The sequence below is a fragment of the Cygnus olor genome, chromosome 1 (genome assembly GCF_009769625.2).
Source record: "Cygnus olor isolate bCygOlo1 chromosome 1, bCygOlo1.pri.v2, whole genome shotgun sequence".
Lineage (NCBI taxonomy): Eukaryota > Metazoa > Chordata > Aves > Anseriformes > Anatidae > Cygnus > Cygnus olor.
Window position 1 is genome coordinate 47,951,965 of NC_049169.1, and position 15,405 is coordinate 47,967,369.

Below are 15,405 nucleotides of genomic sequence, written 5' to 3' on the forward strand. Positions count from 1 at the left end.
TGCAGACCTCACAGCAATATCGAGGTGGCTGTTCTGGGACAGACAGGTTGGATATGCTCATATCCAGCCATACCCAGGTGGGCCCCAAATTGCATGCTGTGAAGCAGAAAAAACATTGTATGCTGATGAGCGGCAGCCGTTCCCATTGCCCAAGGGAGGCTTCTGTATTTGCCTCTGCAACACGGGTCATCTGTACTGTAAATAGCTGGGTTCCAGGCAAGCTCTTGGCTGTAAAGAATGGCTGTTATTTACGTCTGCTAAAAAGGTGGCTCTTACTCATAGCACTTAAAATGCAAAACACTGCCACGATCCTGCAGGTAGTTTGCACTATTGCTGTCACTGCCAGCAGCAGCAGAGGGCAACTATGCAGCGTAATTTCCTTGTCTGTACAAGAACAAGAAAAGGACCCGAAGGAGCAAGGGACAATAAATAGTAAGCAGGGGAAGGAAAGACGAGGAAGGACTTCTGCTACCCCCAGTTGGAATTTTTCACTTGTTTCTCTGTCCTTCACCCTCTGTCAGTACACTGCACTGATAGGCCAAGACAGGGAGCTTTTTCTGGTGTACAGAACGGGTACTCACAGCATATACATGGCTGTTACATCCTGAAAGCTCATAAAAAAAACCCTCTTGATGAGGAGAGGACAGAGAGGAGAGGAACTGATTTAAAATTTTAGATACCTGAATGTTTGTCAACATCAGATCTTCTGAATGAACGTCACAGCCTGGCAATGCAGCCTGTAAATCTCAGAGTGATCCCTTGGCACTTTGTGTTGGTACACACAGACTATCTCCTTTCCTGTGGGTGTGAAAGGCTCATGCTTTGGCAGAAACACTGAGAACGGCGACCGTGTGCTCATGGATAACTGCAAGGCCAGCGTCGCTCAGCACTGTCCCATTTGCTGTCAGATTTAGAAATGGTGCCGACAGTCTCTCATCACGTAGGACTCTTCCCTGGAGACTGGTTGTGACAAGCTTTTGGAAAAAGGTTTGGAGGGCACATTAAAAAGTCTCCCATGAAAAGCCCCAGTATCCTGTTTAGCGTACAGATGTTACCGTTGTGGAAAAAGGGACCTTCGCCTTCTTCCTGAGTGTGCCTTGGCCAATATATACTTAGCACTGTATGTATCAGTTGTCCCAACAACATCAGAACACAGCATTTAATAATAGCATTTTTAATTCTGGGAAGCTCAAGGCTCTCCACAGAAGAAAGGTGATGTGGTTCTCTTCTTACAAACGTGTGCTCCCAGATGGGATTGGCTGCGTCTGGTGAGTAGGGTCATGGAGCAGGAAATGGATGACAAAGATGCAGCTCATGCAGGAGGAGGGAGATGGGAGTCATCTGTAGAAATCTCAGGCCTGCTTTGGTCACTGCCTCTGCTGCCCCTCCAGGGATCTTATTTTCCCAAAACAGGACAATGGAGGCAAACCCAGCATTGACGTCTGTCCCACGGAGAGCTGCATACACCGGTGTATGCCCTTGTTCAGTGATCCTAAGTTTAATCAGACCTTCAGTAATTTGCAACATTTTTTTAAAGGTCACTTCTTAGAAAAGGACAACAAAATGATGTAAACATCAGAAGTTGATCACTGAGGGTGGTGCCAGTGTCCTGAAGTGAGGAAAGGCGTTGGAAAAGGATGAAATTACTCTGTGCCTCTAAGGACAGCTGGGAAGTTGATGAATGATTTTGAGAAATCTGAACTTCAAATTGACACAACGGATGGCTGGGATGATATAACAGTTTTGTCATTAACTTAAACCATAGAAATGAATTTAAAAATTACTTTGTCAGAAGAACAGGGGATGAGAGAATTCGTCTATGGGCTACCACTTCTACCTGTGTCACTTTGAGCTCAGCCTCAAGTTCCTGACAATATTTGGAAGTCTTTGCCTTAGTGGATTGAAAGTTGTTGAGAATGGGTAGTGTGTGGTAAGAGCATTTATTCCAGGTCTGTGGGCTTTTGAAAATAACAGTGAGAGGAAGTATCTGGTGAGGCTGCCAGAAGTACTGTGCTGTGCAGTGTTGTGCTGTGGTCGGGCAGTCCTGTCTTTTGGAGTGGGGAAGGAGAGCTGTGCAAACCAGCTCTGTGTGTGAGAGGAGGGGAGTTGTCTGTGCTCAGCCAAACAAAATGAAACACGTTCAGCAAACGTGCTGTAGGATAGCAGTCTTCCTGCTCCTGCTACAGACCTGGGAGGACCTAGGTGCACAAGGGTGAGGGGGAAAGAGTAAAGGGAAAGGAGCAGTCTTCAACTGGACGGATGATTGCGTGGCACCGCAGTTTGGTGTACACTGAACTTGCATTTGGAAGACACAGATGATCGATCTCCAACATAAGCAAGGAACCCTTTACTGTAGATGCTTGCAAAGAGCGGCACCTGCAGAGGCTGCTGAGATGGCAACAGCTTCTAATTCAGCTTGTGGGGAAGGGCTCTCCTTACCTAAGGGATGGGTGCTTCTGCCCAAGCTGCTGTTTCTGCTCCACAGTAACTTGCTGCTGTGCCCAGCAGCTGTTCTCAGCTGCTCAGCTGGCTGCCCCGTGCTCAGAGCTCGTCCGGGAAGCCCTCAGTGCCGGAGCTGTCGCTGCTGGCGCAGCACACGGGAGCTGCAGGAGCTGGTATGCATGGCAGGGACTGCCACCACCGATAGCGGTGCCCGAGCAAATGAACCTGACTGGAAGGCATGCCTAATGCCACACCTGGGTCTTGTGAGACTGACTGTGTTATCTTTTCTTCCTAGAAGCTGTGGCAGAAGGGAGTGCTTTCTTTGTGTACGTATTAGTATATGTGTTAATGCTACTTTGACCAACCACACACAACTTCCTCCTAAATATATAGTACACACCCCCATCTCTTTGTCTTGGAAGAGATATTTCATGATCTTCTTGCTAGCCTCAGGTATTATTTAAATAAAGCTGACATTATTTAAATAAAACTCTACATTTTTGAATCAACTATGATTTATAGTAAGCCTTGTATTACTCAAAAGCCAACCAACTGAAGCCTTTTATGTGCCCTTTTTCCATCTACCTATCCTCTCTATGCTTTGATCAACTACGTCTGGCAAGGCTTGAAAAAAAAACCTGAAAGTTTCTGAGGAAGTAAGGACGTTTCATCCTAGGTGCTGGAAACTGCACAGTCCTCTTTGGAAACGTGCAATTATCACTTCAGTGAAAACCCCAAACCCACAACATCTGCCTATTTAATTTCTTACTGACCTTTACCTCCAGAGTTTCCCTCCTTCTGGCACATTTTGAGTCATGAATTAACTTTCATGTCTGAGCTGAGGGACTGAAGAAATCCAATTCCCATTTTAAAGCTTTTTCCCGACAGCCTTCCAGCTTCAGCTGTCTTGTTCAGCTGCATAAGTATAGGAAGAATGGCAAGTCATCACTTGTGTGCAGGCATCGTGTGTGACTTTGGTTACACGAATACTGCATAGGGCAAATAATGCTTCCCTTGGTAAACGCACTCCCTACTTAATTGGTCTTTGAATTTGGAAAATAACATAACATTTGTAAAAATAACATAACTTTGTAAAAAACTGGTGTTAGAGTTGAAACACCTGCCAAGAAGGTTAGTTCTAGGATTTATTGTTTTCCTTTGGAATGTCAGTTCTTTCATTTCTGAAGACCTCATGTGATGAAAACAAGGAGGCCTTTGTGTCAGATAATTCCCTCTGATAGTGGTGTTATCTCAGTACGTGAGATTCCAATAAAAATGTAAATAGTGGCAGGGATTTTTTTTTTTTTTTCTGTTGTAATCCCCTCCAGGGTAGTTCGCTGTGTTGATATGTATATATGTTTATACATGCATATGCCTTGGGACAGTTGCTGTCTCCCCTAGAGAAGAAAGGCGGCATGACTCATGCACGCGCATCGTAGCAGCTACCTAAAAGGTGAAGGAAGTCCTGCTGCTGCTACAAGGGAGGCAGTCTGAGGGAACTCCACGTTCACTTTGTGTTACAAAGAAGTGGTGACAACTATTATACTTATTCCAGAAAAGGGAAAAGTACTTCTCCTGTGCAATTTGCTGAATGATTATAAAGAGTATTCAGCTTTTACTTTTCAAGAGTTTAACATGTGTTCAACGTTACTGAGTTAAATATATTTCTTGGCATAGGTATTCTGAAAATCAATGCAAAAAGAATTCTGCTCAACTCTTAGGAATTTAAGCAGAGGCTCATGCCCTGGAAGATGTGTTCTCCTTGATGTTCACAAGTACGGTTTGAAGCTCCCGTATGCTAGCACACTGAAGGATTTATCTCGTATGTATAACGGGGACTGAAATGTCATCGGTTGTCATGCTCCACCACTTTGGAAAATGTGAGCACTGGTTATTTAGGTGCTTTGACGGAATTTGTATGCTTTGTGGAAAGCTCTGCGTATGGGGGACTTCCCAGGTGCAGCACTCAGCCGTGCCCGGGGTGCCTCACGCCATTCCGAATTGTCAAAACCTTGCGCTGATACCGCCCCTGAACGGCATCCTTAGCACTTGTGGTTCCTTGCGTTGGGTTTCTGAGCCCTTTGGGTTTGGTTGTGCTTTGTGGGGCTTCGCTGTAGCCACGGGATCTAGGTTAGTGGAAATATACCACAGGAGTAGAACTCGAGGTGGCCACTGGAGTTCATCTGGATGGTCGAGAGCTGGAGCTTTCATGACAAGCCCGAACCTAGGCGGCAGGAGGACGGGGGCTGTGACTATCGGGTCAGCTGTACCTCACGAGCTCACCCGCGCCCCCTCAGCCCCCAGCCGCGTGAGGGAGGCGGCAGCCGCCCTCCTCCCCGTCCCGGTGCGGAGGGGTTAAGGCGGGTGTGCCGGCTGAGGAGCAGCCGAGCCGCTGCCGCCGCCCTCCGGGCGTGCCCGGCCCTCCCGCGCCGCGGCGGCAGCCCCGAGCCCTCAGTAGCGCGGCTGCGGGGCTGACGGTTGGGCGGCCGTTAGCGGGACCCCTGCCCGCCCGCCCGCCGCCATGCCGGGCAGCGACACGGCGCTGGCCGTGGACAGGACCTACTCGGACCCCGAGCGGCACCGGCGCCGCAAGACGCGGGTAACGCGCGGGGGGGGGGGATGCAGGGGGTCAACCACAGCTCCCTCAGCCTGAAGGCTCGGTCGTGGAGCGGGGCTGCTGCCGTGGCAGGAACTCGGGGGAAGGTGGGAGGACGGGGGCTCACCCGCCGGTGGGTTGGTGGCGCGGCTCCCCGCCTAGATCCCGGGTGGATGCCGGGGCTCGGGCTGCCTTCTCAGAGTTTCTGTTCACTGAGCTGCGCGCCGGGTGGTTTCATCCTGCCTCACGGAGTGACTGTGGTTCCCGGTGCTGAGCTTGCAGGGAGGCAGGGCTTGAAAGGTGTGTCAGCGTGCGCTGTGGATAAAGGAAAAATATCCTATATATCCCTGGCATATAACTTTATGGGATAGTTTTCTTATGGTCTGCTGGCAAGGTCAGCTTCCTTATTAATTTGATGCTTTGCTCATAGAGTACACGATAACCATGTATAGACAGCGCTCGTGACCTTATCACTTGTTTAGTAGTCTTTGTGGTGAGCGTCTCGCTGACGAAGGCGGTGGGCTCTCTGCCGTGTGCACAGCCCTCAAATCCTCACCGAGAGGCTCAGCTCCAACAGGTGTAACGCGAACGGCTCCTTCGGCCCCTGCGCTGCAGGAGGGTGTGAAGGAGAGGGAGCTGCTCCAGCTGACTTGGAGTATCAGCAGGAATCCCGTTTGCTTTTCAGTGCTAAGATGAGATCCCGAGTGCGTCAGTAAATGAGCTTCACAGTTTGAAGAGTGGGGATTAGCTATTTGTGAAGAAAAATGTTGTTTCGTCTTTCTGCTTTTTGTCGTACTGCACATTAGCCGTTCTTTCCATTCCCTCCCAGCTCATTAACTGAGAGCGCTGAAAAGGAGGTGGTGTGCCTCAGGTTGTTGCTGCATAATGCCGTGCTTTAGAGTCAGCAGCTTTACTACCGACGTTTAGGATGTTCTTCATCCTGCAAGCTGGGTGCAACAGCCATAATGCAGTTAAGAATTTTGTGTGTTGCTTTTGTTTTTCTCTTAACAAGTTGAACTAGTTAGTTCCTCTTCATTGCTTTTGCTGAAAGAGTACTATGCTATCTTAACTTAATGTGGCCACGGAAGAAAGTTGCTTACGTTCAAGGCTGATTTTAAACATGCTTAAGAGTTGAAACAGAAGCCTCCATCCTATAGTATAGTTGATCTGCTTAAAAGCATGAGGTACCATGATTAACATTCAGTATTGTACCTGTGTATTGAAAAATAAATCTCACTTTTAAGACAGTTTTATGAAAGCATTGGGCTTCTGTTTGGTTTTGAGTTTATTTTCATCAGGTTTAGCCTCTCCTTCTGTTTCTGCAGCCATGAGAATTGGAAATATAACTCATTAAACTGTTCCTAGAGTTGTATATAATTGCATTGCTCCAGGGTCTAGGCTTTACAGGTTGTGCCAGATCTCATGCAACCTGTAATATAATTGGCAGAGATGGTAGCAGCAGGTTGTATATTCCAGATGATGGCAAGAGCTTGCACTAAATCCATTTGTGCTTATTAGGGACAAATAGGATTTTTTCCTGGGTAACTTCTACATTCCTCTTAATGCCTTAACCAAGGGGATAGAAGTGGTCAGGCACCGGAGTGACTACAATCGGTGGTATTACGCAGGAAAGAAGCAAGAAAGCAGGATGTTGTTTCTCTCTTAAAGACTGAATAAAAAGCAGCTGAGCAGCTGGAGATAAAGCTCCTGTTCTGAAACATTCATGGCAAAAAGCAACACAGAGAACAAACGCAGCAGTACAGAGTCGGTGGGAGGACACTCAGGGAACCCAACGCACCTGGGGGACCTGCCAGTGTGAAGAAGGTCTTGGAGTTGGTTTTATCAGCATGGTGGGGGCAGTGTACAGTAAATAGGGCGAGATGCATTTAATATAGCTTGGGGGAAGGAGCGGCAAAGTAGTTGCTGGGCCTCATAGTCTGCATAAAATAAGGTACTGAGTCTAGTTTTTGCGTGGGAAGATTTTGAAGGACCACTCCAGCTCTGTGGCTTGCTGCCTGTGTCCTTTATGCCCCTCTAAGGATTTTTCTCGTGAGAAAGGAAAGCCTTCTCTGTGGATGGGGAAGAAGACTGTGCCACAACTGTAGGAAGGCATCACCAGGTTCAGTCTGCAGAAGTGCTAAAGAAACTTACTGTGAATGTAGTCTTCTGAGTTTGTAAATATTGGAATCTGAGGGGAAAAAGATTTTACAATTCCTGCTGCAGTTAAAAACCACCTTCAGCACAATGCAACGGGTCTCTTCAGTACCTTCCTGTTTGAGGCCACTTGAAGCATATTTTCTGGGCTCTGCTAACAGCTCTCCAATAAGCCACGTTACATTTTGTTCAAAGATCCCAGGGCCTGAAAGAAAGAAAATACTTTAGTGAGGGGCAGCCAAGTCGTTCTTAATGTGGGGGGATTTACTGCTGCCTAAGGAGGTCAAGTACTTGGAGGGAGAGGTCGGGCTCCTGTTCCCTTCCCTGGCCGAGTCCCAGGAGGGCCAGGCCGTGCTGTGCGTGGCAGCACAGAGCAGGGCATAAAACTTCTGCCGTTTGTAGCGTAATGGTACTGGTGCCTTGCTGCTGGGGTATTTCTTGGTGGGTGTGTATTTGGGTTGGGCTTGTTACCTTGGTTCTGGAAAGTCATCCATCCATCCCCAGCTGTAAGGGTGCCCTTCTGGGGCACTGTTCCTGCCTCTCCCCCTCCCCAGAACCAGACGGGTTGCTGCAGCTCGCTCTGTCTGGGGCACAGGTGGAAGCAGCGCATACGTGGTGGTGCAGAGTGGTTCAGCTCACCTCTGCTAATAGCAGCTGCCGTGAGCTGCAGCTTCCCTGCGCTTCGCATCCACTACCGGTCAGTTCCTGCAGCACTCAGAAAACTAACCCAAATCTTTCAAAAACAACCTCAGCCAGGAAGTAGAACGAGATATGGGAGCAACGGCTGCATTTTTAGATGTCGTGTACCAAGCGCTGTTCTCACTTGAACGTAGCCTGCAGGACAGCTAAGGAGTGTCTTGGTGCTTTCTCAGGGACTCATTTCTTTTGCAGCGAGTACTGCAAAATGAAACCAGAGGTGCTCAGATTCTGTCCACACCAGGCTTCTGAGGTGGCAAGTCCGTGCAGAGGTCTGTGCTATCACAGTAGCAATGCTCCTGATGCTCAAGCTAGCTTCACTATGCTAATTTATGCCTTATTGTGTTAACCTGTGCTTCAGGACCGCCCATCAAGGCCATATTAAAGCTCTCACCTCTCAATGCTCACCAGCTTGTCCTATTTAGATCTCGGAAGCCTGTGTGCTGAATTTTTTGCTGCTGGTCAGGGCATTGCTCTTCGCTCTTGGTCTCTTAACCCTTACAGAGCAAGAGTCCTCCACGATTCATCAGGGTTATGAATTTATACGTATGGTCTTGTAGAAGAAAAGTCCTCTTCTAGCACAACTGAAACACGAGTCCTTTACTGCACCCCATTATAAGCCTCTGCAGTGATACAGCCTGCTTTTAACCAATACCAGGTGCTCGAGACAGAGATGCAGGAAGTCCTGGTTACATGATTCCTCTCACGCTGGAGCATATTCAGAACCTTTATTAGTGTTTCATCTGAAATAGTAAGAATTGTTGCTTTATATATAAAGAAAAATCTCACCTGGAGCAGATGTGGATGTGCTATTTTTTTAATCAACAAATGGGGATTCCTATTTTCAATCTTCTTGTGCGCTCAGCCTTAGTGAGACTCGCAATAGAATCAGTGCTTTGTGGATGAGCTGATTCTTATCTAAACACAACCAAAAAAAGGCTTACATTAAAAAAATACAGAAATCTGCTTCTTTTCTTGTATTCTAGTGATGAAAAATGTCCTCTGGCCTGTCTCTTCTAATTTTCCATGTCTCTTTTATGATCCCCTCCCATTCATCTTGTCTATACATGAGGCAGTCTTTTTAATAATCTCTCCTCGTATGGAAGCCTTCCGAAGCCTTTAATCACTTTCATCATCTGCCGAGGATTCCCTTTATTTCTTGTAATCTTCAGTATATTTAGAGGAAATAGCATAAAGAGCCAGAGGAAGATTATTACTATTATTTAAAAAAAACAATAAAAACAACAACAAAATCCACCACAGTTTCAGGAGAAGTTGAGATTTAGTCTGTATTTCTGGTGTTCTTTAAATACAAGGGTCACTTACGTTGAAGAAATGTTTGGTCTGGGCTTTTGTGGCTTCTAACCAAACCTCCACGTACTTTGTGCCCAAAGAACTTATGCATGCTTCTGTCGCCGTTTCCTCATTTTTTGACGTAAGAATATTCTGTCTCATCACATTATCTTCACCTTAAGTATCAGCTTTAGATCCACGGTGTATCTAGAAATGTGCGAAGCCTGTCAAAGGGTAGGCTCCATGATGCAGGAGTATGGGGAGTGAGAAAGGGAAGCATCGGTTGTGGTTTTAACCTCATGAAACAGATCAGCTGCATAGAACTGAAGAAAAGCCCGTTCATTTAAAACAACAATCCTGTTTTTAATATTTTGTCACTGTAGAGCTGTTTGGAAAACTGTAGCAGTGTTTTTTCTAGCGCTAGAAAGGACTGTTAGGAAGTTTACAAAGCAGCTATCCTTTTTTTTTGTTGTTGTTGTTTTCCTTCGTGTACTTTGAGTTTTGGGATTAAATACGTCTAAATGGTAAAGGTCAGTGTGAGGTGTAATTTGTTGTTGTCAAATGAAATAAAGGGGACAAACGCTGCTATACAGCTTTGTATGGCGTTGCCGTGCTCCCCCGATCCTGCGGAGTGAACCGATGTGGTAGAGTCATGAGCCATAAATATTGTGTTTTCACCCAGTCCACCTTCTTCCTTCCAATCCAAGATGTAAACAGCAAGTGAAGGTGGGGATTCACGTTCTTTTCAAGGTTTAAGATGGCTTCTAGGTTTGGAAGTTTTGTACTTAGACCTTTCATCGCTTTTGGTCTCTGCCTGGAAACGTAGCGTCTCTGAAGATTGGCTCCTTTCCTCTGCTGTGCTTTTGGTTCATCCTTCCTGCAGTGGCTGGCGTTGCTTGCAGGGCTGGGGCATCTACTGGCAGCTCTTTAAATGTGAGGTCTATTTAAAACAAACAGACCCACCGACTTAGCCACCGGAGGGAGGGAAACCTCCATCCTCTCGGCTCGTGCTTTTTGAAGGACGTGCGGTTGCCCTCCTGCCAGGGTGCCAGTGGTGGTGCAGGGGGGTGCAAACAATTCCAGCTCCGTAGTTTGCCTCTCCTCATCGTCTGTGTAGGTGAGGCTTTAGCTAGGTGCCACCTGGCACAGGGTCTGCATTGAGGCAGAGCCTGCGAGCTCTTGGCTGCACTGGCCTGCTGTCACTGCCCAGGCTGAAAAGATTGCTGCTGCCCCTTGTCCGCGTTTAGTGGTCTTGGCACCACGAGCAAGTGTGCAGCTTTCCTCTTCGCCCCTGGAGCTGAGTGTGGTTTGGGGAGAGACGTGGGTGGGAGAGGAGACTGTTGGGGAGGGGTGGAACGTAATTCTCATTTTTCTTTTATATATTCAGGGCGTGCCACTCTAGCAATAGTGCAAATGCTCGTTAGCAAGGAGGGTTGCATTATTTTTACTATTGACATTTTCTGCTCTTCCCTTGGTCCAAAGGAGGAACGGAGTGTTAATATGCAAAGCCAGAAATAACCCTGCTGCTCTAAAGCCTTGACATATGGGAGCTGGTATGCAACTGGGGTGCGTGTGCCTGTGCAGCTAGCCTTCTGCACGCTCGCTCAGCAAGTGACAACTCTGCTGAGGCAGTTTTTGTATCGTCCTACGTAATCTAAGCTTTAATTTAGGGACAAGAATGGAAGAGGAGGGCTGTCCCTGCTAGCTGAGCTATAAAGAATATCTACAAATTGCAAGCTGTGATGCTATTACTGTGGAAAGCTGGAATGAGGCTTTTTGTTCTGTTCTTCTTTTTATTAAAAAAAATAAGGAAAGAAAAGAATAATAGCGAGACTTGTTCCACTTTATTATTGTCATGTTTTAGTGTTGCAAAAGCATAAAATTTGAGAGGATAGAAGCTAGTAGCAGTGGTTTCTTTAGTATTTTCTTAGTTACGTTGTATTGGATGCTCAGACTATGGAGTGCTTTAGTGGGCCTTTGATATAAAATATTTGGCATCTTGATTAACTGTTAGCGCAGTAGGCACCTCTTATTTGTTTTATCTATTTGTAGTGGTTTAGTAACAGTTACCTTCCTTTATACATTTCGATTCGGTAGCCCTGCCTGAAGAGGTTGCAGGGGATGCAAAGCACTAATGCTGTGCTATTGAATCGAAATCAAAACGTGACGCACGCAGTCCTGAGCTCCGGCGGGACCTTGTCATTGCCGTCAGTAACCCATGGAACTCGTCCCAGATGAATTAGAGCAGCCTTACGGAAGATTTTCTGCGCGTTAAGCAAGCGCTCCTTACAGGATAGCAGGTGCCCCTGTCTGTTCGGATGCCAGTCTCATCTGGCTTTAGTCAGGATGGTTTGGGTGGGTTTTAGTCTTCGGTTTTGTTTTGTAAATAAACCATCTTGTAGCAGGCTTGGCTACAAACGCGTGGACCACGTGTGCTTTCTGGCAAAGGTTGTGACGAAAAGAGCAGCCTCTGTGTGTGTCTATCTACATAAATAAGTTAAAACACCGAGGACTGCAACAATTAAACATTAAGTAATGGTCTGTGTCATATGATTTCATGGAAATAATAGGGCTGTGCCTTTCAAAAAGGCTACTCACATCTACAAGATATTACACTACACACTTCTTAGGCATTAAATAAGATTTTTCTTATTGAATTTCTGATGTTGTGTTTAAAGCAAGCATTTTTAGCTGAGGATGAAACATTGTGATGGAAGCTGGTGTTTTAAAGATTGGGAAGACTGCAGTGCTCTGAAATCAGTTTATGTGAGCAAAAGGTGTTGATTTTCAAGGGTGATACAACACTTTAGAGCAGAGCTGGTAGAAGTGTACATCCTCCTTTCTCACAATAAAAAACAATGTTGCTTACCCCCACCAAAAAAGCCCTCTGATTCAGGTAAGTAATACGGCTTGGAGGAAACGTGAGGAGTCAGTGCTCTGGGGTCTGTAGATCATCAGTTTTCAAATCTAAGCGGGCTGCCAGTGCTATACTTCAAGCCATACTGTGACAGGAGGAGAAGCCCAGTTAGGGTAAGTCGATGCAGCAAGTTTCTCTGGTTTTACAGCATTCGCTTCTCCTTTTCTCCCGAGTTATTCCAGTACGTTTAATCCAGACGTTGCAATTAAGCTAGTACTTACTAGTCAAATGCGGAATGCAGTGAATATGCAGAAAATGCGCTGCTCTGTGCCACCGTGCCTGGACACGAGAGTGCCGCCCAAAGATGAGGCCGGCAGAGCCGTTAGCGCTGACCCCTCGCGTGGCGCGATTCAGTGCGGTGCCACCTGGTAGCAAACCGTGCCTCGGCGGGTGCTCCAGCTCCACGCCTTCGCTCTCGCTTCCCAGGAGGTCTCATCCCAAATCCAGTAACGACACCCCTTACCCTAAACTCGTGCCTCGTCCCAGGGCTTCCCTGGGAGGGCAGCAGCTGGCTCTGAATTGAGGGACTGGGAGGGAGATGGGCGGTGGAAGGAGGGATACAGGTGGGACTTAGCGTGCTGTGCCCAGAATGTAGCCGCTCCCATTTTTTCTCTTCCTTTATCCCTTTTTTCCTTTCCTTTGGGGGTCTGACTATGTGCTGTGGGTGCACCCTGGACACTGAATTACCAGCCTTTTATGTAAGTGCGTGAATTCAAATCTGAAAGCGATGGGAAACAGGAAAGGACAGGAGAAATGCTTCTTGGTGTTGGGCGTGGGGCGCACACAAGCAAAGGAAGAAAAGGTAATAAAATGTGTGAGAGTGGCTAAATCCAACAGATAAGAAACATGCGTTTCTCCTGAGATACGTCTTTTGGTAGGCATTTTGTTACAAGAAAGCTTTGTTAAATGTCAGCTTTCGGAACCCTTGCTTCTCTTGCCTGCACCAGTTCCACTGTTTCCCAACAGTGTTCTGACACATTGTCTTATGAAGAAGATGCATCCTGCATCACACGCCTTTGGATTCTCTTTGGCATGGTAAAATAAATTTGACAGCACTTCTTGAATTATGTATCTGGCTTTTTTTATTTTTTTGTACTTAACTCAGGAGAATATGCAGTGTGTTGAAGAAACTGTGACAAGTGTGGATTTGGCTAGAATCACACTAAGAACTTATTCCAAAGGTCAGATGTAATTTTCTTGTGTCCATTCTTGACACCACTCGTTTATAAAATAAAATGCTTCAGTACTTGTTATTGCTCCAGTTATCAATGTATGTGCGTAGTATGGGCGTGTGGCTCTTACTATGTTAGGAAACTGTTTTACGAGAGGGTTTTGGCAGGAATAACATGATTCTGTGTCCTGGTTGTCCCTGATATTTATTGCCGAATCTGCAAAGTACCTCTCCACCTCCTCAAGTTTCTGATTTCCTTCCCCCCCCCTTTTCCTACGATGCCCATAGAAAGGGGCTATCTCTGTTCAGTTTTTCTCCATTTCCTAAAAAAACCTGGCTACATTTTATCACCTGTAACCAGTCCTGTTTTGAGCAAATTCCATGATATCAGTTTTGATGATCAAAGGAGGAGTGACAGCCTGCTCCTCAGAATAGATCTCTAACTCTTATCTTAGGAGTCTCTTTAGAGCCAGGCAGTGAATGGCAGCAGACCGATTGGGTTGCTGCCAGGCTCCTGCTGTGCTAAAACGGGTCCAGAAGGTTCACGGTGAGTTTGCCATACTCCTGAGTTGTCTTCCTCCACAGCTTTTTGTGAGGGTCTTTGCAGTGCTACCCTTCCCTTACACGTGAATTCATACAATGGGTGACCCTCAGGCCCTTCCGAAATACAGCGTTGTCACAAGCAGGTGCGGCTGGCCCCGATGAGAGCCCGTGACCTGCGTGTACTCCTCCAGTCCTCTGCAAGGGGACGGCGTTTGGCAGACTTGACCCAGAGGCATGGGCTGGCAGGGGGATGCCAGAGAGTGAAAGTGTTTCCTAACGAGGTCTGAGCAAGCCTTAAGAAAAGGAGAAGGGTGAAGACAAGGAGATCTCTGACAGTCAGTGAGAGTTTCTTCTCTGTTTGCCAGTAGGTATATACAAGAAATTCTGAGGTCGTCCGTGTTGACGCCTGCACATTTTGTTCCCAGAAACTGTATGGATGCAGTCCGTGCAATTTGTTGTGAAGAGTACCAGGGAGCATTGCTGTCTCTAAGAGCTAGACACTCGCTGCTGCCAGTCAAGGATGTGTGCCACTGCAAGGTTATTCTGTTGTCTTCCCAGTGCTGACTCCCATGGTCTTCTCTGTCTTTAGAGCACAGATAGGTCCCATTAAGCAAATCTGTTCCTGATATTTATGAAACCAGCTTCCTGTGCTTTTCTACCTGAGAGGCGTGACTGTCTCTTGCAATATAAACTTAATGTAGAAAAAAGATGCATCTTTCTTTGTGCTTGGTTTATTTATTTATTTAGCCTTTTTGGAAGACTTCTTTTAGTTTTATTTTTTACATATACCAAGGAACTGGAAGGGCTTGGGTTGCACGTAAATATTCAGGAGTATGAATAAGAAATGAACTGGCAAAGCTTAATCTGAAAGTGATCAAGTGGCATCTCTAGTGACACCTTATTTATAAAACTTGGTGTCTAACTTTGTGATTTATTGGTGCAAGAAGCTATGATATCTGTGTCCTTTTAGATTTAGGAGAGGGCTTTGAGGATTGAGTGCAGTAGTTTACAAATTGTTCTTTCAGAAAATGTTTTGACCTGTGTTGTCACTTTTCACGTGCACCTTAGGTGGATTTTTCATTCACTAATGAATGTGTACGTTTCACTGAAGCATATATATATATGTATATGTATATGTATATATGTATATAAAACTGCTCTTTAGTTTTGAAGAAGTACTCTTGCAGTGAAGTTACACCTACCCGTGGTGTTTAGAAACAAACAGCCAAGCCCTTGTTTCAGTTATTCTTGTTTGGACTTGAGAGCATCAACTAGGACAATCTGTGTGCTTTGTGCCATTATGTGGCGTGGCACTTAATGTCAGAGAAGGTTGAAGCTCAGTGATTTGCTTGAAGATAATCTCTGGTTTGAAATGAAGTGTAGAGCAGCGGTGACAACATCAGCCTAAGGCCCTGCAGACACGGGTTCAGCGTACTGCGGCAGCGCTCGGCCCTTGTGCAATGGTGGAGTCGCTTCACCCCTCCCAAGATGGTGTGATTTCACCCAGCATGCACAGAGTATAACTGCTGTGCAGGGTCCGTATTTCAGTATTTCACAGTCACTAGTCATCTGGATGACTATTTCTTTTTTTTT

General features: G+C 46.4%; 1 protein-coding gene across 7 annotated transcripts in view; it reads left to right on the forward strand.

The window, feature by feature from the left end:
* The window catches only part of TMCC3 (transmembrane and coiled-coil domain family 3), a 140,412-nt gene that overhangs the window by 85,189 nt on the left and 39,818 nt on the right, over positions 1-15,405 (forward strand). The window contains exon 1 of one of the 7 annotated variants that reach the window (XM_040557362.1): positions 4,892-5,041. The exons of the other annotated variants lie outside the window; for them this stretch is intronic. Within the exon in view, the coding sequence (XP_040413296.1) occupies positions 4,964-5,041 (78 nt within the window). The 5' untranslated portion in view covers positions 4,892-4,963. Of the gene's footprint in view, positions 1-4,891; positions 5,042-15,405 lie in introns of those variants that run through there. 7 annotated transcript variants of the gene reach the window in all.